Genomic DNA, 25600 nt, shown 5'->3' on the forward strand with positions numbered 1-25600 from the left:
AATAATACTGTATAAACTCAATTTTACATCCCCTGATTTTAAGCTTTCCCGCATTTTACACTTGTTTTGCATGGACTCACCAATATATCATGCATAAAACATTTCCGATTTTACATTTATTCAAATTTTACATAATATTTTGTTCTTGTCCCTTGAAAAATATAAAATGTGAGGTCTACTATATTCACAGTAGGGGGTATCTTATCTACAGCTGCTGGTCTGTGGGAACACACAGAAGGTTACTGATTAAATTAAGGAATGTTGGCCTGGAACATAGTATTTGTACCTAGATAGAGAACTGGCTAAAAGATGGTGGTTCAAGGCAAGAGATGTAGGTAATATTTACTTAAATATTTACTTAAATATATATTCCAGTTTGGTAAGATTCTTTAATATGCCACTTAATATGATATAAACTATCTGTTGCTTAAGTATTCATTTTGGGGGTATAGTTTTCCTTTAAGGTCCTCATACACGGGCTAATATAAGCTGCCGACAGACTAAGTAGGCAGCTTATTGGGCAGTGTGTGGGGCCCTATGACAGGCTTTTCTGATCTATATTTGGAGGACAGTCAGGCAGATGTCCATCGGGCAGGTTTAAAAATCCCGTCAGATCGAGGACCGCATTGGTTCGTTGATGAAGTCCTCGATCTGACAGTCCATATTCTCCTCGTGTGATCCGATCATTAGGCCCTAGGTCCTACTAATCGATCAGCCCCATATCGCTCCATCTCAAACAGGGCCCACTATCGGATCAGCCCGATTTCACCAACCTCAAGGTGGGCATATCGGGGAGAGATCCACTCATTTGGCGAGAACTCTGTATGTATGGCCACCTTAAAACGATTAAGTGCATCTTCAGGCCCGGATTTACATAGTGGGCGTCCCTCATGAAAATTTTCATCATCTGGACAGGAGCAATGGGGATTGTCGCACGGGAAATATAAAAAATGATTGTATCTCCAGCGCATCCCCAGTGTTTTTGAACCAATGGGGCTGTGGTTGGGCAGCATGCCACCCCCCTAAAATCCTGCTGCCCTAGGCGGCCTTTCCACAAATCTGGGCCTGTGCATCTTTCCTGTTCTTTAAATTTTTATTCATTTGATTCAAATCTTGTGACTAACGATAGGAAAACACAGCTGCATAATAATGAACAGAAGAATATGTTTCCTGTAAGAGTATAATGAAATATATTATATTACACTGACCAACCAATAAAGCTTCCCCTTCTAATTAGGTTCTATAAACAGGTAGTGAGTAAAGAGCAGAGCCTTTGGCAGCGCATATAATGTACAATAATCGTATCTAAATTGTCTTGTTTTTAGTATAATTACATAGAATCTGTGGATAGTAGATGAGAAGAAATACCACAGGAAATGAACAACCATGAAGGTGTCAAGTTTTATCACCATCACCTTTATGCTGCTTACAGACATTTTAGCTTCAAACCACTATTTGCTGTTGGAGAATTAGTTAGTGGGCCCTTCATTGCGTAACTCAGAAAAACACATAAATCAGAAGAGATCATTTCCATATCTCACCATTATCTTAACTTCAGGTAAGTTCTTTATCTGCACTTGCTAATCAATGACGACAAAGAATGGGAGTGGGGTTAGCAGGGAAAAATTCCATACAGTTAAAGTATAGTTGACTGCCAGAGTCAGTGCTGGGAGGAGGGAGATCCAGAGATCAGGTTGGTACTTGGCTGGTAAGCCTGACTGCAGAGTACTATAACTGGGTGCATTTATGGGCTCTTCTGGGTATGTATTGCATGTATAATTATATTGTACTATTGACTATATATAGTGCTACTGGATATCTATTAGGGATGCACGGAATCCAGAATTCGGTTCGGAATTCTGCCAGGATTCGGCCTTTTTCAGCAGGATTCTTCCGAATCCTTCTGCCTGGCTGAACCGAATCCTAATTTGCACATGCAAATTAGGGGTGGGGAGGGAAATTGTGTGACTTTTTGTCAGAAAACAAGGAAGTAAAAATGTTTTCTGCTTCCCACCCCTAATTGGCATATGCAATTAGGGTTCGGTATTCGGCCAAATCCTTTGCGAAGGATTCAGGGGTTCGGCCGAATCCAAAACAGTGGATTCGGCGCATCCCTAATATATATATACTGTATATAGCGAGAGAGTGTTACTAAGATATGCTGACTGTTATATATCTTCTAAAAGATCACTGTATAGAATAGCCCAGCTCTTTTGTGAGACTTTGAACCTGTAAGAAATTCATGTACAACATGGGGCAACTATCAGTCAGTATTTAAGACTTTGTAAGGGCTGCACTCGTTCTCTGGAATTCTCTCCCACGGTCTGTCCGACTTTGTCCCAACCTGTTCACTTTCAAAAGATCTCTTAAAACACATTTATATAGAGAAGCCTTCCCTCATTCAGTTTAGCAACTAAATACAATACAATATGCTACATCTCTCACCTTTATTACTTCTGATCTTGCCTATTCCCACACCTTTTGTCTCAACCTCTATTAGATTGTAGGCTATTTAGGGCAGAGCCCTCTTTGCCTTCTGTATTGGTTACTAGTCGCTATGCTTTTAAGAGACTAGTTTTCCAGTTTGCTGCCCAGTTTTCCAACTTAGACCAATCACTCTGTGAGCATCCTGCAGGGAACCTATAGTTCTGCACAATTTAAAAAATAATAAAATATAGGTAACCTTCTAAATATGTGTTGATTATGATTTGAGGCTTGTGCTCCATTTCTATAATGTATTTTATGTAGGGCAAGAAATGTTGAGCCTACATTGCTTACTGGTTAATACATTGCTGATATATTATTAATACAGGCCCCAGCTAAAGTGGTCAAACATTGGGCTAATCTGTGCCACTTGTTGCTCAATTGAGCAGCAGGGGGGTCAACAAATATATGGCCCTCTTTCCATTGTTCCAAATGTTCAAGCCAACCTTCCAAACAATCGGGATATAGCAGTGAAATGAAGCCACATTCAAATGTAAAAAGTTGGGGAGCAATACAAACAAATCCCCGGGGGTGCCAAATTAGGACTGTGATTGGCTATTTGGTAACCCCTATGTGGACAGGCAGCCTACAGGAGACTCTGTTTGGCAGTAGACTGGGTTTTAATGCAACCACAACTTGCCTCCAAGCCTGGAATTCAATAATAAGCACCTGCTTTGAGGCCACTGAGAGCGACATTGAAACAAAATCAGTTAATTTATGGCCAGCTCTAGGTGCCTTCTGTCTGCCACTGTTGAATGGCATCCATATTTAGCAAGTGCCCAATATGTGTCCATCCATAGACAATTGCTTCTTATAACCATATTTGATTTGTGACTTGGTGATACAAATGTTTTGTATAATTTTTTTTTACCATCTTGATGAGACACTTGTATGTATGTATGTATGTATGTATGTATGTAGAACTTTATTTGTAAAGAGCTGTTAAGGAGCCACAGCGCTGTACAGTGCATAAAAGTACAACATATATGTAAAAAGTATAAAGAGGGAAGACAAATCACATTATAAATACTGTATATTCAGAATCACATCAGGACAAGGAGCTTAAGTGCTATGTGGTAAGAGACATAGTGGGAAGGAGGTCCCTGCCCCATAGAGCTTACAGTCTAAGTGGATGGGAGGCTAACATACAGGCACAAATTGGAGATGAAAAAGATAAGGCATAGTCAGTAGACACAGAACTAGGCTAATGTTCTAGTGCTCCAAAAGTTGGGCTCTTAGTTTTCTATTAAAGAGATTAAGAGAGGGTTCCTTACGGAGGAATTCGGGAATGGAATTCCAGAGGTAAGGAGCAGCAAGATAGAACGGTTTGAGACGAGATGTGGCAGTGGATGTGGATGGTGTGAAGAGAAGGTGGCTCTGAGAAGAGCGGAGAAGACGACTTGGAACACATAGCGAGACAAGAGAAGAAATGTAGTGAGGAGCAGAGGAGTGAAGGGCTTTGAATCTTAGTAGAAGGGTTTTATATGCTATCCTTTGCTTAACAGGCAGCAACGCTTAGGATTTTAGTTGGGGTTGAACAGGTTTCCTCTTAGGAGAGAGCAGAAGCATCCCGGTAGCAGAGTTTAAGATTGATTGGAGGGGAGAGAGATGTGAGTCAGGAAGACCAGGTAAGACCAGATAAGATAAGGGCATGGATTAGTCTTTTGGCTGTGGTTTGTGAAAGAAACAGGGTATCTTTGCAATATTACAGAGGAAGAAATGACAGGTTTTGGCAGTATTATTTATATGATTAGAGAAGGAGTTGGACTGGTCAAAGATGACCCCCAAGCAGCTTGCTGAGTTAACCTGGTTAATGGTTATGCCATCAATAGTAATGGTGAAAGGAAGAGAAGGGCTCAGCTTGGGTGGAAAGACCATGAGCTCAGTCTTGGCCAAGTTGAGCTTGAGGTGGCGTTGGTTCATCCAGGAAGAGATAGCTACTAAGCAGTCTGCTATCTGGGTTTGAACTTCCGTGTTTAGTATAGCTCCTAAATGAACCCCTGAGAACATTTAATTGTAGGTGTCTCTGAGACGTTAGTTGCTCTGTGGGAAATGGCTGCTTCTTTGTTGCACAATTTTATAGGCACGGTTTGTATTTCCTTCAACAGGACTGGAGAAAAGGAGACAATGAAGATATCTCATTGACTGTGATTCAGGCACCATGGCAGGGCTGTGTCTTCTGCTGCTGATCTGCCATCTTAGCTCTTCAGGTAGGTGTTATTTGGGGAACCTAGAGTAAAAGATTAACTTAAGCTGGCCATAGACGCAAAGATCTGATCGTACGATTCGAGGATTCGTACGATTTTCAGACCGTGTGTGGAGAGTCCCGACATTTTATGTCCGGCGGAGGTCGTTTGGTCGATCGGACAGGTTAAAAGATTTCTGTCGCCTGCCGATAATATCTCTGCGTGTATTGCCGATCGTACGATTTTCAGAGGGAGACTGTCACTAGCTTTTGTCAGACATAACTTTCGTACGATTGCTGTCAGGGGCAGAACATCGGCTGATCTGTTCTTTTACTACTTTATTTGATCTGAATGGTTAGTGGCAGGTGGGGAGATGGGGAAGTCCAATTCGTACGATCGGATCTTTGCGTCTGTGGCCAGCTTAAGTGACTAACATAATGTTCAGTGCACCCCAATTCCTACTAATAAATAACACCACTGCATGTTCATGTATTGTAAGTAATGGTTTCAGAATGTGTTTTTTTCTGGGTAGAGCTGTTGGCCTACACCAGTTTCAGATCTGAGAAAACATTTTGACCACTTTCAGATTTCAGATTTAATTAACACTTAACAAACGGTGTGAATAAAGTTTCCTTTGTCACTGCAAGAATAATATAAAAGGGACAGTCCCAAGAGTCCCCCTCAAATAACATTGTATATGCAGTCAGACAGTTTGTACCACAGTTTACTCAGATATGACAGGGAATGCGTAGGACTGTGGATAATGAAATAGAAAAAGCACCTTTGACCACAATGTGCACTATGTAATAACGTGTGTGTATACTGTATGTACACATACACTGGATTTACAATTTACCATATTTAAGTGTAAGGGGCACATTTACTAAGGGTCGAATTTCGAAGTTTAAAAACTTCGAAATTCGACCATCGAATTTGATACTTCGATAGTTGAAGTATTTTTTAGATCGAAAATTTTATGGGCACAACTGTTCTGGCGCATTGAAGTCAATGGGCGTCAAAATAATTTTGACGCGAGCAATCATTTTTATACGCACGACTATTTTGTCCAAATGCATTAAAGTCAGTGGGCCTCCAAATTATTTTGACGCGCGACAATTTTCATATATATATATATATTAAGGAAAAGTTTACTGCAAAAAAATAAGCTTTTTAGATTGTAAGTTCTTTTGGGTAGGACCCGCTTCCCCTTTTGTATTGGTTACTGGATGCTATGTTTATAATTCTGTATGTTCTTATATATACATTTATTTTACTGCTCTGTGGAATATGTTGGCGCTCTAAAAATACATGTTAATAATAATTAGCTAATAAATAGCCTTACGCGTTCTATGCACAAGTGCCATTATGCCACTGCTTATTAAAAACTATGTTCAAAGCATGTGGGTTTATGTGAGTATACTGGGGGCCTTGAGATTAGGGTTTTTGTTGGGCCTCAGGTGCCTCAGTCTAACATTGCAGATCAGTGGTGTTATTAGATGTAATTAGGCCCCACACCAAATTCTATTTTGTCCCCAAAACATTGATAAATTGACCTATTCTATATATTGAGATTAAAGCTCATTTTAAAGGGGTAGTTCACCTTTAAGTTCATTTTTAGTATGTTACAGAATGACAAATGCTAAGCAACTTTGCAGTTGGCCTTCATTTTTTCTTTTTTATACTGTATAATTATTTGCCTTCTAATTCTCACACTTTCCATCCTTCAAATGGGGGTCCCCATCTAAAAAAACAAATGCTCTGTAAGGCTACAAATGTATCCTTATTGCTACGTTTTATTACTCATCTTTCTATTCAGGCCTCTCCTATTCATATTCCAGTTTCTTATTCAATTCAATGCATGGTTGCTAGGATAACTTGGACCCTAGCAATCAGATTTCTGAAATTGCAAACCGGAGAGCTGCTGTATAAAAAGCTAAATAACTCAAAAAACACAAATTAAAACCAATTGCAAATCAGACATGCCTATCAATACAGCATTTTTATTTTGCAGTTCTGGCTGTGCTGCGGAGTCCGGAGAATGTCACGATCCATTCTGCTAATTTTCAGCACATACTGACATGGAAGGATAACAACAATAACTCTTTAATCCGCTACAGGGTACAATATAACAAATGGAGGTGGGTCCAACTTTATACTTTTTTTATGTCCACAGATGTTCAACAACAGCCCTTGTCAAGTTGCAACTCACTGTACAGTATTTCCACATAGTGTTTCTATCCAGAATAGAATCCGACTCATGCGCCTTCAGTTTAGTGTTTGCAACTCACTGTACCCCTGACAGCTGGAGTGCTGACAGTTTTTGTTAAACAACTGAATGGGCTGCAGCCCGGTAGCGATGGGAGAATAAATTTGGCAGGCACGAATTAGTCGTGAATTTCCACATTTTGCTGACAGCTAACAAATTCAGCTGCGGCGAAAATTAGTCGGCGAAAGATCTGCAGCATCGAAACAAAATGGTTGCGTGTCAAATTATTTGGATGCTTATTGACAAAATAGTCACTTGTATAAAATACATAGATAAGAGAGACTATGGGGCAAATTCGCTATGTGCCGAAGCGCCTAACGCTAGCGTCAATTCGCTAGCGTTGGTCATTTTCGTTACTTCGCAAATTCAGAACGCTGGCGTAAATTTGCTAGTGTTACTTCGCACCCTTACGCCTGGCGAATTTGCGCAACGGACGTAACTATGCTCGCATTGTACTGAACGCTACCTTTTACGCTAGACTTCCTTCGCCACCTCAGACCAGGCGAAGCGCAATAGAGTATATAGGGATTGCTTCAAAAAAAGTTCAAATTTTTTTCTAAGTCCCGAAAAACGCTGGCGATTTTTTCTATATTATGGGTGATAGGCTGAAAAAGATCGAAAAAAATTTTGGGGCTCCCCTCCTTCCCCCCTACATTTCCTGACTCATGGCAACTTAACTATACAGTGGGCACATGTGTAGGGCAAAAAAAAAAATTTTATTTGATGTTTTGAAGGTTTCCCAGGTATTTGTAGTGATTGTACGTATTCCTCCATTGAAATTTGAATTTGACGCCGTATGCAAATTAACCCTCGCTAGCTTAACTTCGCAACCTTACGCTACCCCTGAGCGCAACTTCGGATTTTAGTGAATTTGCGGAGCGCTGGCGAAACTACGCCTGGCGAAGTGTGGCGAAGTGCGGCAAAGTTACGCCTGGCGCAACTACGAATCTTAGTGAATTTGCCCCTATGGCGGGAATTCACAAAAGTGGAGAGAACCCGTTTTTGCAGTAAAAGTGGTGGTAAACGGGTGTAAAATACTTTCTCCATATTCACAAACAGAAATCTGCCTAAATTCCAATTCAACCGCCCCTTTCATTTTTTTGTGAAAGAAATACAGTTTATGGATGCTTTTATGAATTTGTCTTTCAAACAACATTTTAAACGACATTTTAAACAGCATTTTCTCCCGACATTTTAAAAATGGAGTAAAGCTCAGTGTAAATGTGGCCATACACGGGCCGATAAAAGCTGCCGACAGACCGAGCCGGGCTTCCCCGATTGATATCTGCCCGAAAGTCGGCCAGATGTCAATCGGACGGGACTAAAAATCTTGTCGGATCGCGGCCGCATCTGTTCGTTGATGCGGTCCCGTGATCCAGCTACCCGTTAGCCATCGGCCCAACGATCGGATCAGCCCGATATTGCCCAATCTCAAGGTGGGCATATCGGGGAGAGATCCGCTCGTTTGGCAACATTGCCAAATGAGCGGATCTCTCCGTGTATGACCACCTTAACTGTTCCCCATGTGTCAGATCAATTCTAAACTAATCTGCTCTGCTTTGGTTCAACCAATCTTCACTTCACACCTCTTGTAGGTGCCCCATTGGGGAATTATTATCATATTAATAGGGATTAGCATTTTATAGTCAGGGCACAAGTTTCTGTCTAACCCTATAGGTGTAAAAGCCTCATTAACAAAACAAGTAAACTGATTACATTTAAAAAAGTGTATTTAAGGTTAAGGAAACACAAGCAAATTCGCCTCCGCGACAAATCACCTCTTCTTCTGAGCGACAATCTCCCCGACCTTCCCGCCGGCTATAATGAGAAATTGCAACTTCGGGTGACTTTGGAAAACGAAGCACCGCGAGTGCCATCCCGCTGGCGATTTCTCATTATAGAAGACGGGAAGCTAGGGGAAGGCAGAACGGGGGGATTGTCGCCCAGAAGAAGAGGTGATTAGTCGCCGGGCGACTATATCTCCCCGAAATCTCCCCGTGTGCCCTTACCCTTCTACAATTTTTTAAAAAGTTTCTTAATGAATGAGCAATATTAGCAATTTGAGTGACTATAGCATATAAATCTAAAGGAAAGGTAAAGCTTTCCATCCAATGTTTTAGTTTTAGCATCACTGAGACACTTGACTTAAGACAAGAAAACATATTTCTGATACAAATCCCTATATTGTGCAAAATAACATTCTTTGTATTTAGACCCTTATATCTTGTCCCAGAAGTGGAATTACACAAATATGTAGGCAGATTTAGAAATCCCAGGTTATCCTGAAAAAAGGATGTATAATTTTCCTGGGTAAAATAAACCCCTCCCTGGAAATTCCAATTTGATGGATGACAGACAGGTGTAGTAAGAACTAAAGACAAATTCCGAAAAAAGTGTTGTGAAATGCTGTGAGAAAGACAAAATCTGAAAACGGTCTGTTTAAAAGACAAATTCACAAAAGTGGAGATAGAGGTTCGTGAATTTTGAGTGAAATCCGACATTTTTATCTCCACTTTTATTTTGTCTCAATATCACCACCTTTGTGAATTCCCCCCTATGAATTGCTCACAGTCTCATGAAGATTCCAACTTGTGCCGATCAGTTTGCATTGCATATCACACTGTATATTGGCAATGATATTGTTAACGTCTTGTTCTCAGTTTTCCCTTTCGCCGCCGCTGGACTCATGTTTCCACTTGTACCGATATTACCGAACAGCGCTGTGATCTGACGGATTATTTCACAGACCTTAAAGGGGAGTACAATGTGCAAGTCATCAGTTTCACTCCTAACGAGACTTCAAATGCAACGACCTCAGCAACATTCTGCCCAAAATGTCATAGTAAGTATTGTTCCTTGTAGGCTTTATAGTTGTCATTTCATTTTGTGGCATATTGTTCCATCAATATCTACATATTGGACTTCCCTCCATATTTCATTGCACATTAAACTTAAAGAAAAACTGTTATTTTCTGGGGGGCTGCTTTTGACCCCCAAACACGTACTGGCCCATTGTATATTTCTGAAAATGTTGTCATCTTATGTGGCTTCCCAGTGGTCCCTAGCTGTTTTTGGTGTAGCTTCCATGACCTGTACCTTAAGTCTGCAGTCTTGTGCCTTTACTTAAAGGAACAGTAACACCAACAAAATGACAGTGCTTTAAAGTAATGTAAATGTTGTATGTTTTGTTGCCCTGCACTGGTAAAACTGATGTGTTTGCTTCAGAAACACTACTATAGTTCATGTAAACAAGCTGTTGCGTAGCAGTGGCAGGAATTAAAAAAGGCTATATGGCACAGGTTTAATAGTGGATAACAGATAACACCATTATGTTTTACAGAGCTTATCTGCTGTGTAACCTGAGCCTTTTCTCCTTTGAATGGCTGCCCCCATTGCTACGCAGCTGCTTATTTATATAAACTATAGTAGTGTTTCTGAAGCAAACACAGCAGTTTTACCAGTGCAGGGCAACACTGCATTATATTTTCATTACTTTAAAACACTTTAATTTTTTGATGTTACTGTTCCTCATTGACTTCTAATATCCTTATAATTTACTGTATAACTCAGCCTGCAGCCTTGTGCCTTTATATGGTCACAGAACCCTTAAATGACTTCTAAGATCCTTATCATTTATAGTAGGGGTATATTATCCCTTATAATACATGAGTGATACTCAGAGTTCCCTGTATAGCTCAGCCTGCAGCCTTGTGCCTTTATATGGTCACATAACCCCTCAGTGACTTCTAATATCCTTATCATTTACAGTAGGGGGTACATTATCCCTTATAATACACGAGTGATACTCATAGTTCCCTGTATAACGCAGCCTTATGCCTTTATATGGTCACAGAACCCCTCAGTGACTTCTAATATCCTTATCATTTACATTAGGGGGAACATTATCCCTTATAAAACATGAGTCATACTCAGAGTTCCCTGTATAATTCAGCCTGCAGCCTTGTGCCTTTATATGGTCACAGAACCCCTCAGTGACTTCTAATATCCTTATCATTTACATTAGGGGGTACATTATCCCTTATAAAACATGAGTCATACTTAGAGTTCCCTGTATAGCTCAGCCTGCAGCCTTGTGCCTTTATATGGTCACAGAACCCCTCAGTGACTTCTAATATCCTTATCATTTACAATAGGGGGTACATTATCCCTTATAATACATGAGTGATACTCAGAGTTCCCTGTATAACTCAGTCTGCAGCCTTGTGCCTTTATATGGTCACAGAACCCCTCAGTGACTTCTGATATCCTTATCATTTACAGTAGGGGGTACATTATCCCTTGTAATACATGAGTGATACTCAGAGTTCCCTGTATCCTAATTCTAAGCAACTTTTCAATTGGTCTTCATTTTTTCAATAGTTCCTCTGACTCTTTCCACCTTTCAAATAGGGGTCACTGACCCCATCTAAAAAACAAATGCTACAAAATTATTGTTATTGCTAGTTGATATTACTCGTTTTTCTATTCAGACCCTCTCCTATTTATATTCCAGCCTCTTATTCAAATCAATGTATGGTTGCTAGGAAAATTTGGACACTAGTCACCAGATTGCTAAAACTGCAAACTGGAGAGAGCTGCTGGATAAAAAGCTAAATAACTCAAAAACTACAAATAATAAAAAACGAAAGCCTATTGCAAAAGAGTCTGGGCAGCATACTAAAAGTTATCTCAAAGGCTTGAACAAGCAATTTAAAAATTGAGAATCATTTTGTGTCAGTAATCTTTGCTGTGTTCCTCTGTAGCTGACCTGGGTCCTCCACTAGTTGATCTGTCTGCCCAAGGCTGCAATGTGACCATTAATATTCGCCCTCCCATATCCTACTTTAATGGAACTCATTCTATGCTGCACAATGACATCTACCCGTTAATAACCTATGGCATTGATCGATGGCAGGACAACAATGTAAGTTTTATATCACTTTATCCATGAAAGCTAATCAGTGGTTAACCTTCATGGCTGGCTGTGACCTATTTAGCATTTTCCATAGCCCTAATGTGCTTTCATAAACTCTTTACAATCAGTAAGCGTAGTCTGTTCCTCCTGGATCAAACTAGAAATACACTGAATCTATCATTTTAGGATCTTGAAGGAAAATAAAAATCGAATATTCCTCATACTGAAATATGAAACTTTCGAAATACAATCAGTTAAAAATTCTGCATTGTTTCTGAAATAATCAAGTTTATATTCACTACTTCTCTCTCAGCATCGGTTTCTCTTTATTCTGTCTTAATGCAGCAGTTGGGTGTCAGATGAGTGATCCAATATATCTTATAGGGGGGCTCCCTTTCCTAGCAGATGTATTAGTGCTCACTCAAATAACTGATTCCAGTACAAACAAAATCTAACAAAATAACTGCCTTTGGCACAAATTCTGCATGTAGAGAGACATGATGTCTGGTGATTTTAATAGAGTGACCTCAAATACATCTGCTAGGCAAAAGGAGCCCCCCCCTATAAGATACATTGGATCATTCATCTGACACCCAACTCCTGAATGAAGACGGAATGAGCAAAAACAGATGCTGAGACAGGATTAGTGAAGATAAGCGTGATTATTTCAAAAACGGTACAACATTTTTAATTGATTGTATTTAGAAAGTTTCTTATTTGAGTATGCTGAGGGTTATATTAAATTTTCATTTTCACAATAGTTCCCCTTTAAGGTGGCCAAAGACAATTTTTAAAAGATCTTTCGTTATTGTAAGACCAAGCTTATCTTGAAACGATCGTTTTAATGTTCAAATTGTCCATCAACTAAAGAGACAATTTCAAGCGATATTGTCTAGTTGAAGCCAGGAAAACTGTGGGTAGCTGCCTGCTTGGCCCTGCAAACAATTGGACAATGGATACATTTCACATTTTCTGCCAATGTCGGACGAAATTCGTTAGATGCACGATTGTTCTGTGCCCACAAATCCTCATAATAATTTGATGGATTTGTAGGATCGCACAAAAATTAGTAGTTAAGGAAAGAGAAATCTTAACGTCTATGGTGAGCTTTGCTGAGCCCCAAAGCAAATTCATTTTAGGACCAGTCAAAAGCGTTTTATCAATAAATAATGAAACTGCTCATTAACGTGGTCCTCACTGGGCCCCCCTTGTACCTGCACAATGACAAGTAAAGACATCTTGCCTTCTGTCTGTCTTCTCCTTTTTTAGAAGCTCTCATATCATGAGCAGATGGTCTATGAAGATAACTACACTTTAGTGGAAAGCTTACTGCCTCCAAACACAAACTACTGTGTTTCTGTTAAAGTCTCACTAGTGTCTTCGAATACTAAGGGCAAGAAAATCCCATCCGCCTTGCAATGTGTAACCACTTCGTCCACCCAAGCTGAAGGTAAGACATTGCAACCTGAGACTTCTCTCAGCTCTCTTTGAAATCCTGAAAATAAATGAAAAAGAAAATTCACTTTAAAGGAGAAGGAAAGGCCTGTAATTGTATATACTTACCTGAAACCCTGGACTGATACAAACTGCACCTTTCTGGAGATTATTCCAGAGAGCACCATGGATCGATCGGCTTCCGGCTTCTTCTTACTTCAAATTTCCCGGGGCAGACGCATGTGCAGTAGAACAAAATAGCCAACTGCTTTGTTAAAGTTCGGCTTTTTGATCTATTGTACAAGCGCACCCACATAAAGAAGAAGGAAGTGACGATCCGTGGTGCTCACTGGCCAGTGCAGTTTTATGCTGATAGGAGCACCGGCTCGGGTTTCAGGTAAGTAAATACAATCTCTAGTGATGGGAGAATCTGTCCCGTTTTGCTTTGCGGAAAAAACGCAAAACCCCGAGAAAATTTGTGAAACAGCGAAAATTCGTGAAATGCATTGAAGTCAATGGGCTTCAAAATAATTTTGAAGCACGACAATTTTGACACATGTGACAATTTTTATACGCGTGACTTTATTATCCAAATGCATTAAAATCAATGGGCACAACAATTTCAATGCATGGTAATCTTGACGCAAAATCTTCCATGGTGAAATTTCACAAAGACGTTTGCGGGCGGCGAAATGCGGAAATTCGCTGCAAATCCATGCCTGCCAAATAAATTCACTTGGGGGTGCCTAACTTTTGTCACTCCCCAAGTTAATTCAGCCTTTCCTTCTCCTTTAATGGGTAGTTACCTTTTAAAGGAGAACTAAAAAGCCATCTCTCCTTACTATACCTACTATCCCACAGCCACAGTCCCTTCCCAGAGACTATTATCCACTGTTACTATAGACACCATCTCTCCTTACTATACCTGCTATCCCACAGTCACACTCCCTTCCCAGAGACTATTATCCCACTGTTACTATAGGCACCATCTCTCCCTACTATACCTGCTATCCCACAGTCACACTCCCTTCCCAGAGACTATTATCCCACTGTTACTATAGGCACCATCTCTCCCTACTATACCTGCTATCCCACAGTCACACTCCCTTCCCAGAGACTATTATCCCACTGTTACTATAGGCACCATCTCTCCCTACTATACCTGCTATCCCACAGTCACACTCCCTTCCCAGAGACTATTATCCCACTGTTACTATAGGCACCATCTCTCCCTATTATACCTGTTATCCCACAGTCACACTCCCTTCCCAGAGACTATTATCCACTGTTACTATAGGCACCATCTCTCCCTACTATACCTACTATCCCACAGTCACACTCCCTTCCCAGAGACTATTATCCCACTGTTACTATAGGCACCATCTCTCCCTACTATACCTGCTGAAAAAGGCCTGAATCCTGGATTCGGTGCATCCCTAGTCAAAAAGGACGCAAACGTGATCGCTAACTTTACAAACTTTTTTTGTGCTTACAACACATATTATAATCCCCCTAAGAGTCATAGCTTAATAACATTTGTCTGATGTTGCCATTGGCATGTCACTGGAGGACTGTGAAGGAAAAATGAGAAAAAAAATGTTTTACCTTTCAATAATGATTTAATGAACCCATCCTTCTGCAATGCTTTTTTTTTTTTTTTTGCTTCCATAAACCTTTTTTAGAGCTGTACAGTTTTTCTCTCCAGTAACACACAAATCCACCTTGTACATAATTATATCCCTCTAAGTGTTGTTATGTTTCTTTCTGCAGATTTCCATCCTCCATATATCAGTATTGCAGTTATCATTAGCATTCTAATACCGATTGGAATAGTGTGTTTACTCATTGGACTCGATAGAGCTGGGTATATTTGCATGGGATGGAATTTATTCCCCAAAGCTTTGGTATGTGTTTCTATACCTGTTGTTGTTTTGTCACCCTACTATGGTTCCAGGCGTACCCAGGGCACAAATAAGCACTTAATCCAAATCTCCCCCTAACTGTCCTTCAGGCTGGACCCCCTTAGCTCATAACAAGGTTACAGATATATAGAAAAATTGGGGTAACTGTCACCCTGCTATAGATCCATGTGTACCCAGGACACAAATAAGCACTCACCCCAAATCTCCCCCTAACTGGCCTTCAGACTGGTCTTCAGGCTGGAATAAAATGAACATGAGGCTAATTAATGCTAACTTAATTATGAATTTGATTATGAACTTTTAATTGCAAGCTGATGAACTGTGAAGTGTATTATGTAAAAAAAGAATGCACTTTATAACTTATTAGTAATTGATTTATCGGCCAAGTTAATAAGTTGTCTATTTGATTATGAAAAAAACTCATGCACTTTATAACTTATTAGTGATTTATTGGCTGAGTTAATAAGTTGTTTAATTGATTGATCATTGTAAATATGCATTAATTCATGAATATATAACGAACTGGGTGACCTCAAAATAATTAAACAAAAATATACAATTTAAACAAAATTACCATGTGCAGATTGAGAGATACTGTTTATCATAGTTTTAATCTGAATTTTGTCTCCTGCACCACCCAATAATGGGGTAGCGTAAATCTTCAAAATGCATTAGTAGAGTGCTCAGCCAATTGTCTAAATTTAAATCATTATTATAAATTTACCAGCAATGCAACAACTGGTCCTCTGTTTCCAGCTGCCTCTGATTGGCTGCCTGCCTGCCTTACATCTGCCTTCAAAGTTTTTTTAATGAGGCCTTGATGACACCTTGCTCCACCCCTAAATTGTGTCATCAATCAGCCACCAACAACCCACTCCCTAAGATGCACACCTGGTCAGTATGACATTAGCAAAAAATGGCATCCCTACTTATGACAAGGTTACAGATACATAGAGTCATTGCAGTATCAGTCCTGCTGTTCATATATTAAGATTTGTCAACCAGGGAAAGTTCTTTACACCCAACCTACAGTTGCAGGATCTGCTTCCTGTGCTTTTCACCTCCAGAGAATAACAGCTGACTGACAGGCTGGTATCCTTGGAAAAACAGTAATAAATGCATGCTACAGAATAGACAATAGAATAATTACTAGAAATAAAGGGACAAATAAGCCCATACTATATATAGTATTACCCTGTTGTGTTGGTTGTATTTTGGCCTTTAGTTGCCCTTTAATGTAAAACAAAGCAAATGCTGACACTGATACTTGCACTAAGTTTGAGTTGAGTTTTTTTCTTTCATTTTGTATATAATATCTAGAATTCGTTTCCGACGTCGGTGAGTATGGATGGACGTACGGAATATGTCTGCCCTGCACAGATTGTGTCTGTAGAGACACTCTGTAATACAGAGATGGAAGAGTGCAATGTTAGTTATGAGGAAATGTGCGGACAAGGTTATGCCGTAAGGAATATGGTTCTGGACACTGCTCAGAATGATTCCAGTGGAGGAGAAAGCTCAGCTATACCACCCTTGACTTTTTCCTCTTCCATTGAATCCAGTGGGCAAGACTGCAGCTTTTCTGCTGAGGAAGGAATTCCAAAGGAACCGGTGTTGGAACACACTCAGAGTGGTGCTTCAGCTTCAGAACTGCCACAGGCCGTTACCTCTTCCCCAGGTCCCACCAAGGTCAACACCACCAAGGTCTTTAAAATCAGCTTGAACACTGTGTCTGTAGGAAATCCAGAGGATCTGTGGACAAACTTCAAAAAAGAGGCATCCCCCATAGAGAAACAAGAAGATATAACTGCTGTGGATGTGTCTGATGTTCCTCAGGATCCCCATGATCTCAGGCTCATTACTAATATATTAAAACTGGGTGCTTGCAGGGGGTCGGTTTTGGAGGAAGCCTCAGATGATAGTGATGCCGAATCTGAGGCAGAGGAGACGGAGATGCCCTTTGCTTCAGATTATATGAGTCGATAAACTATGCTGGTGTTCAGAGATGGGGTATAAGGCTACTGCCACACCACCTGAGAATCAGCTCCTATGATCCGATCAGCTTTCTAATGTGCCTGCACCCCAAGCCTCTACACTGGCCTGGGTGCAGGCACATGGCACAAAACAGGCTAATATGCAGTTTGGCAGCAAAATCCGCTCCTTGTGCTTGCAACTAGTCCAATGCAGTGTGGCCTTAATAATCATGCAGGGATACACCACATGGATTTTTATTCTGGTCAGTCCCTTATGTTTGTTGAAAAATTCAAACTGCTCAGTCATGGGATTACAAGTGCCTGGGGGCCTAGTTGGGGGCTAAATCCTTATGATATATTGAAATTCTTGTATTTTATATTATAATTTTTACATTACAACTGGGTTACAATGGCTTACTTGGTTATATAATACCTTGAACCTCCTCCTATGAAGACTGAGGGGACCATGCAAAGTATTTTTTTTCAAACCTATGTTGTCTTATTGCAGTTGAGCTTCATATAACATCAGAAAGATACACACTGCTGTACAAGGCGTAAACACAATCAGGGGTATGGTTATTATTATATATGACTTAGTGAAAATGATTGTGCTCAGAGTTTCAGTATACAGATAGAATGAAATTGAGAAAGACAAAACCAAAATGGAAAAGGGGACCAAGTCCATAAGTCAGGGGTGTGTTATAGAGGAATCCAGATGTTTCCACTAGAAAGTGATTCTTTTGGAAGTTTGAAAATACAATTAGTGAGGGTGATTGATGAAAATGGGAATTCCATTCAGGGTAAATTGATTCATGCATCTATCCGCTCTTTTGTTATCTGTATGGACAATAGATTATCCCAAGCTAAGTGTAAGGACCAAGAGGGAGTATATGGGACATATAGAAAGATATATAGGAAGGAGCAGATGAATTAAGGATAAGATGAGAATTTTATACTTTATGCACTTGACATCAGGGCTGTTCCTGCCATGAAACAAGATGAGAACCTTGCCTCAGATGGCAGCAAACAGCCAGTGAAGGGTCACCTTTTGTAACTTTAATTGAATTTCCAGGTTTTAACCCAAAAATTTGGCTCCACTATTGCAGAGAGCACTCCTGCGTTCATTGCAGTAGCGATGTGGCCCCCCTTTGACCCGTTCCAATGCTTTAAGCGCGGAGAGGGGGCAGCAAAGGTGGCAGCAGCCCCAGGATCACCCGTGCTTAACATGAAGATTTGTGTGTCATCAGGGTCAGACTGGAGGGGGGCTCAGGGCCAACCGGGGCTGCCACATCAGGGCCCCTGCCCCCCTAAGGGCCCCCTCCCCAGTCGCAGGGCCCCCTCTGTCATCTTCGACCACCTCCCCCGATTCTGTGGAGCAGGTCTGGGCCAGGGGGGTCCACTGGGTTTTTCCTGGTGTCCCACCGGCCCAGTGCAACGCTGTGTGTCATCAGTATAAAAGTAATGTCTTGTTTCCTAACCAGTGAAGACGCAGTATAAAATATTGCCAGTAGATGTCGCTCCACTGCCTTCCGCTCACTGGCAAACACAAATCTGATACTATGCAGAGATGAATTTCCTCTTCCCCGGTTATTTGCAAACTGTCATTTTCAATTAAAACTCATCAGATGCCCCACATCTTAGTTACCATGTGGATGTAGAGAGTGAATATAAGGCAGCAGAGGTGCACTCAGGTGTGTAGCTTATTTTTAGGAGCTATTTGTAGAGAGCAAAGTACAAAGATCCAGCAATATTATGCAGTTATAAACCCCTGCCCTGCCTATAGACAGCTGTCATCCCAAAGTAGTTGTAGTCACATAAGGCCAGATGGTGTTGGTTTTTAAATCTGTATCTATACATCGTTATTATTGAACTTCAATGCACATGTAATGTATCAAATAGATAATGGGACAGTACAGGGACAGGTTTGGACCTCACATCCTGTCTGTATTTACTTGCTCAGATTTAATTCTCAAAGGAAAGTCACACAATAGCAGCAGTACAGTTACGCCTACAGCATTTCCCTTTGACTTGAGGTACATAGATGTTTGCCAATAGAAATTAATGTCAGTTGTGACAGCCAATAGCACAATGAGCACTTCAGAAGCCAACGTGAGCCCCTGGTTCTGAGAACAGAATCGCCACATCCTGAGTCACGTTGCACATTATATATGCAAATACTGTACATCGCCATGGAGGACGTTTTTAAATATAAACCCGAACTTAATTCTCAGAATCACAACTGCTTTCTCCATGCTAAAAAACTTTGTCTTGCTGTTTGTTTGATACATAATCATTATTGCTTTAGCTCTCTCATTGTCTTTCATTGTTGCACTGACAAATATAATGAATATTCAGATAGGCTGCAATCATATCAGTATGCTTGTATATTTAGACACGTATGTTCTGCATGCAGGGCTTCTCATGTTGTGAGTGAGTGTAATGCCAATACGGATGGGCAAGTTAGTGAGCATTATGGGATTACTCAGATCAGAATGCGGCTGAATTTTGGGAAAGGGTTTTTAGAGGGTTTTAGGATCCAGTGTTAAAATCTCCCCCTCCCTGCAAAGCTCAGATAGTGTAGATGCTTTAAAAAACAATTGGAATAGAATGGCTGGGTCCATTTAAGGATCTACCTATAAAAGTGTTAGTAGTATCCCCGTTAGGCATAGTCCCGAAGAAAGAGCCAGGAAAATTAAGGATGATACAACATCTGTCATACCCAGAGGGGGCCTCAGTAAATGACGCATTAGATAAAGAACAATGTAAGGTGACGTACTAGTCTTTTAATAAAGCATTAGATATAGTAAAAAGGATGGGAAAAAGGCACTGATGGCAAAGGTTGATATAGAATCGCCATTCAGACTATTACCGTTAAACCCAGATAGTAAGCTAACAGGTTGCTATTTTCAAGGAGCATTCTATGTTGCCCTTTGTCTTCTTATGGGGTGTGCAATATTGTTCTCATTTTGAGAGATTTAGCACATTTTTACACTGGCTACTGTTCAAAAGATCCGGGAATCCAGCCATAGCCCATTATTTGGATGATTTTTTAATTGCCGGCTATTTGAAGGTTTGTCACTAAACAATAGCAGAATTTTTACAAATGATAACAGAGCTAGGCGTGCCAGTTGCAGGATGGAAGACAAAATGTACCTTTCTGTGTATTGAAATAGATACAGAAGCTAGGAAATATAGGCTCCCCTGGGATAAAGTAGAGAGGTCAAAACAAGCAGTTCAGAAGACAATAAGGTGCCCTTAAAAGAAATGCAGCAGCTGTCATACAAAGAAGCAATAGGTAAGGCACCACCCCACCCAGGGCAGAAAGAAAGTCAACAGGGCCATGCAAAAATTCACTTGTTCCTCTGGTGTGGGGATAATAAGGCACGGAAATATAAATTGTAGACAAACCCAGCTTTACAGGGATGACGGGGTATATTTGTCAGAAGAAGGTTTGGATCTGCTCATTGGGAACATCAGGCCATTTTTAGAGGAGTGGTGGTCACAGGGTAAGTAGGTGGGCCATTGGAAAGCATAGGTTTCACCCTCCCCTTTTCCATTGATTGGCATCAGTACGGCTCCATGAACAAAAATATGGTTACAGTGCAGGCCTACCCTTGTTGAGTCAATGGTGTGTATCAAACTTTGACTGCACCGTCTTGTCCGAGTCATGCAAGAGGCCGGGTTAGCACCATTAAGGCACAATGTTGGGAGCAGGGGGATGGGCTACGGTTTGGTTACGGAGGGCTTTTTGCCCCATGATCCCTGCTCAACGGTTTTATGGTATGGGCAGTGAGCCCACGTTTGATAGTAGGAGCCGCAGCTGGGGTCAGGGTGTACGAGTCCTTTTTTGCCTAAATTGTTAGATAAAGCTGTGACTTCCACAGATTTTGCTACCATATTTGTCTCTGTGTCTTTAATTCTGTATAGTAGGGACACACTATGAGGGGATAGGGGGTCCTTTGTCTATGGAAGGCCAGAAATCAGCCAATCCACTGTGTCTGTACCAATAGGTATTATGATGGCCTGGGTGCACACACACGGAGCAGGTTTTGGTGCAAAAATGTATGCTCAGGCGTTTCCTTGCCAAAATCCACTCCGTGTGCCAATGGCAGAACATAATCTATAATGAAATAAACACAGGGTCAGACTGAGAAGTCCTGGGCCCACTGAGGTTGCACCCTCCTCAGTTTTGACTTGTTCAGAGGCCACAATTCTCCCCCTTCTCCCCTGCTGCACATACCTTTTCACTGCTGTCCTTTTGCAGCCATGATCAGGGGGGAGGTCAGGGAGAGTCCGACGAGCACCCACAGGACACCAGCGAGGACACCAGGGAGCAGGTTTGGGTCAGCCTGGCCCACCAAGTTTTTTCCCGGTGTCCTGGTGACCCAGTCCAACATTGAATAAAGAGAGAATAGACATAACTGAATCAATAACACAGCAGAGAGAGATTAAGGTGATGCCATGAATGGAGTCAGTCATTAGATTAATATTCATGACAATTTCATGGTCACCAAATATAGAAATAAAGAAGACAGGGAGCAATGGCAGTTATTAAATGGACTCCACCCAAAAGCAGTTTTTGCCTAATAAATAAAATTCTGAGCGACATCCATTGTTCACTTTCAATGGTTTTAACAGTTATCTGTAAATGTAATTGTTATGGAAAGCAACATCTCTCCGTTTACATTCGCTGAACTTCTGGTTTGTGACTCCTGAAACTGTCTCAGAATCCGGCTGATTAATAACAGACCTGAACTGACGTCTGCTACATTGTTACATGAGTCGAAAAAAAGAATGAAAATACAATGCTTTCAATACCAATAACATTTCTAAACAACTTAAAAACAATGAAGATCCTTAATGAACAAATACGGTGAAGTGGCTTCAATTACATTTCTTTCATTGTACAAATAATAAAAATAACCCGTCATTGGGCAGAGTTCCCATTTAATGTTTGAACTGTCTCTACGCTCCAGTAATCTGTGGGATGAAGTTCATCACAGAGGGTAAGCGCTCCACAGGAGGAATCACCAGTGCTTAGTGGCCCTATATCTGGGGCACCCCCTCCTGCCAATATATATACGCCAAGTTGCCTATTTTTAGAAATCTCGTCTCAAACACTTCTCACCCACTTATGGCTTTCCACCAGATCTTAGTCCTCTCGCTGTGCCCTCCTTTCTTCCCACCAACTTCTGTCACATACACATATATATATAGTGAATAAAGTACCCCCTCTTGTAAAATATAAGGATATTATAAGTTACCAAGGAGTTTCATGACCATATAAAAACATGAGGCCGAAGGCTGAGTGTTTTTATACAGGTCATGGAACTCCGATGCTAATATAACACTACTGCTAATATAACACTACTGCCACCTCGGTGGGCATGGCTATTATTTAAGACCTGCAAATGTATTTATAGGACCTGGTGCCCAAACTGGCATTTTGCAACAGGACATATTGTGGAGCTTCAAACGCATATTTGAACTTATCTTCAGAAAACGCCTGACAGGATATTATTCTCTAATAATAACTGTAATAAACAGTTTAATATAAATTATTGTCTCTTCCAGCGCTTCCTACCAGTTACTAACTGCTGATGGTCCAGAGTCCCTGTATTAGTGGGGCTCTCAGTGGTAGTTGATAAATTCCTTTTTTAGCTTTCACAGCAACTAAAGGTCACTGCTGTAAGGAATTATCCATCTGCTGGGTTTGAACCTGGGACCTTTTGTATTGTGGCCTGTTCCCTTACCGCTTTAATATTCTGGCAGTTAGAGGTATGGGTTTAGCCATTTCTGTGGATTGTATGGCTAGCCCTGGGGCTGTTAACCAGCAGCTGCCCCCAGGAGAGGGACAAGTCCTGTGCCCCCACGAATGGGGCTACTGCCATGTGTTAAAATGCTGTCTATTCCAATGCCTAGTCCCAGAGCACCCACCAGGGTGGCTCTACCAAGTTCCAGAGCACCCACTAGGGTGGCTCTACGGAGTCCCAGGGCGGCTCTACCAAGTCTCAGGGCACCCACGTGGGTGGCTCTGCCCGTTGCGTGACCTCGTAGTAGGACACCCGCATGGGTGGAGTTGCCTGTTCCATTGCCAATACCCTAGGCATCCATGAAGGGGGCAGTTGCATGTATCTTTGCCAGAATCCAAGGCACTCATGAAGGGGCACCTGCACGGAATTATCTCTCGCGGGGTTTGAACCTGGGACCATTTACATTACAGCCTGTTCTCTTAACTCTTTACTATTCTGGCAGGTTAGAGATATGGGTTTACCCTTTTCTGTGGATTGAATGGCTAGCCCTGGGGCTGTTAATTATTCTCAGCTGCTCTGTTAACAGCAGGTGCAGCCTATTCCTAATTAGCTCCCAGCAGAGGGCCCTTATTTAAACCTTGAACAAGCCCCCCCTGCCATTTCATAGGTCTCCAACCTGCTGGACACCCGTTCCTATGTTCTTAGTTCCAGGCTGACCATGTTCCAGGACACTCTCCCATGCAGTTATTCCCGGTTCTTGCTTCCCTTTTTGGCAAATTGTGCCTGTTCTTGGATTTTGTTCTACTTTGATTTCCTGAGCCAGTAAGTTGTTTTTACTTTATGTTTTGCCAATAAACTTTCTGTCTGTATACATCCTCTCCAGTCTACTCCCTTCTAATCATACTTTAAATATTGACCCAGTGGCCCTGCTGATCATTCCAGTGTGGGGTTTGGGCTACTGATTCCTTCCTGCTTCCTGATTCACTAGCTACAAGCCCAGAGAACTCAAGTCTGCAACATGGCAGCTCCCATTTTTAAAAAGACCGTACATGACAAATTTCAATATTCAAATTTTCTACTTTTTTCTTGGACTATTCCCTAGTCGAAGTAAACAAAAATTAGCTCGAAATTTGAATTTTTTTTAATTCAAATTTTCACTTTGACCTTTGATAAATCTGCCCCATTGATTAAAAGATGGCATATTACTAATTCAAGAGATGCACTTTAGCTCCTTTGACTCACCTAAACTGTTATCTAAACAATACCCTACCTCATACCTTGCCCCTGCACCCGTAAAAAAGGCAGGGGTAGCAATCCTGATCCATAAAAATTGCCTTCTACATGTAACTAAGATGTTAAGGGAGATATATTACTATACAAGGGCAACTCAATAATAGAAAAATAGCTTGCGTGTATGCCCCAAATAAAAAGCAGACATCTTTTTTTTTTTTAAATGCCACACTGAAAAAAATGTCAGCTTTACCAGACTCTCTATTAGTGATTGGAGGGGATTTTAATTTACTGTATTCACCAACTATGGACTGGGCAGGGAGGCCATTGAGAATGGAGAGATATAATTAGAAACCATCCATTCCTACATTAGCACCAGGCCCGGACTGGCAATCTGTGGGTTCTGGCAAATGCCAGAGGGGCTGCTATAAGGTGCCATAGAAAGTAACTATTGATTGGGCTGGTGGGGGCTGATTGGGCCTCTGTGAACCTGAAATGCCAGGACCCATTTTCATTCTCAGTCCAGACCTGATTAACACGCATAACTTCAATCACAACACAACTCCGGGACCTGGCCATCACACAGGCAGAGAAAGCAATTACTTACACACGGCAATGCTACGATGAATACGGTAACAAAGCCCATACCCTTCTGGCCCGTAAGTTACGAGACCGAAAAGGCTATATTAGCGATCCATACTAAACAGGGAAATCTGGCTTACACCAAAGATCAAATCCTAAAGACATTCCAAAACTATTAAAACTCTCTAAATAACTTACCGCCATTGACCGCAAAAATAGACAAAGACCTTGAGCGACATATACAGCATATGCTTTCACTCTAAAATACCCACCCTGACAGAGGAAGAAAGAAGTAAACTAAATGACCCAATTACAGAGGAAGAACTAGAGAAAACACTCAAAATCACTCCAACAAAAAAATCCCCAGGCCCTGACGGTCTAACCTACCTCTATTACAAATCCTTCCAGGAAACCGTAGGCCCCCAATTACTAACAACTTTCAATGGGATCTTAAATGGTGCTATGCCATCACCACCTATGCTCTACTCACACAAATGTTCCTTCTTTTAAAGAAAGGAAGGACCCTCAATACTGTAAAAGCTACCGCCCAATAGCCTTATTGAACACAGACATAAACATTGTCAGCAAAATCCTAGCAAATCACTTAACTCTCTTAATGCCATCTCTGATCAACCAAGACTTATCATTGGTAGGCAAGCAGGGGACAACACCAGATAACCAATTAACCTTATAGATATAGCAAATTCAACAAAGACCCCCCCTCCCGGTTCTGGGCTTAGATGCAGACAGGATACATTGTGGAAAATGGGTAACTCTAGAAAATGACTGTCTCCCCCCACACTATTGCCTCACTACTATGGGACCCTAAAAAACTCACAAACATAAAGGATAATC

General features: G+C 41.1%; 2 protein-coding genes across 2 annotated transcripts in view; both read left to right on the top strand.

Annotated features, from left to right (window-relative positions):
• Positions 1 to 1460: 1460 nt before the first annotated feature.
• Positions 1461 to 19481, top strand: LOC496105 (uncharacterized; the record flags this gene model as incomplete). Its single annotated transcript, NM_001095360.1, is given in 8 exon segments — positions 1461 to 1558; positions 4593 to 4694; positions 6682 to 6808; positions 9597 to 9778; positions 11700 to 11860; positions 13121 to 13301; positions 15056 to 15189; positions 16528 to 19481. Coding segments are annotated over 7 exon segments (1500 nt in total). The 3' UTR covers positions 17194 to 19481.
• Positions 19482 to 23603: 4122 nt separating this feature from the next.
• The window catches only part of LOC495517 (uncharacterized), a 33158-nt gene continuing 31161 nt past the window's right edge, over positions 23604 to 25600 (top strand). The window contains exon 1 of the mRNA XM_018248427.2: positions 23604 to 23755. The gene's annotated coding sequence lies outside the window, so the exon portion shown is untranslated. The remainder of the gene's footprint in view (positions 23756 to 25600) is intronic.

The sequence above is a fragment of the Xenopus laevis genome, chromosome 2S, assembly GCF_017654675.1.
Source record: "Xenopus laevis strain J_2021 chromosome 2S, Xenopus_laevis_v10.1, whole genome shotgun sequence".
Classification (NCBI taxonomy): Eukaryota; Metazoa; Chordata; class Amphibia; order Anura; family Pipidae; genus Xenopus; species Xenopus laevis.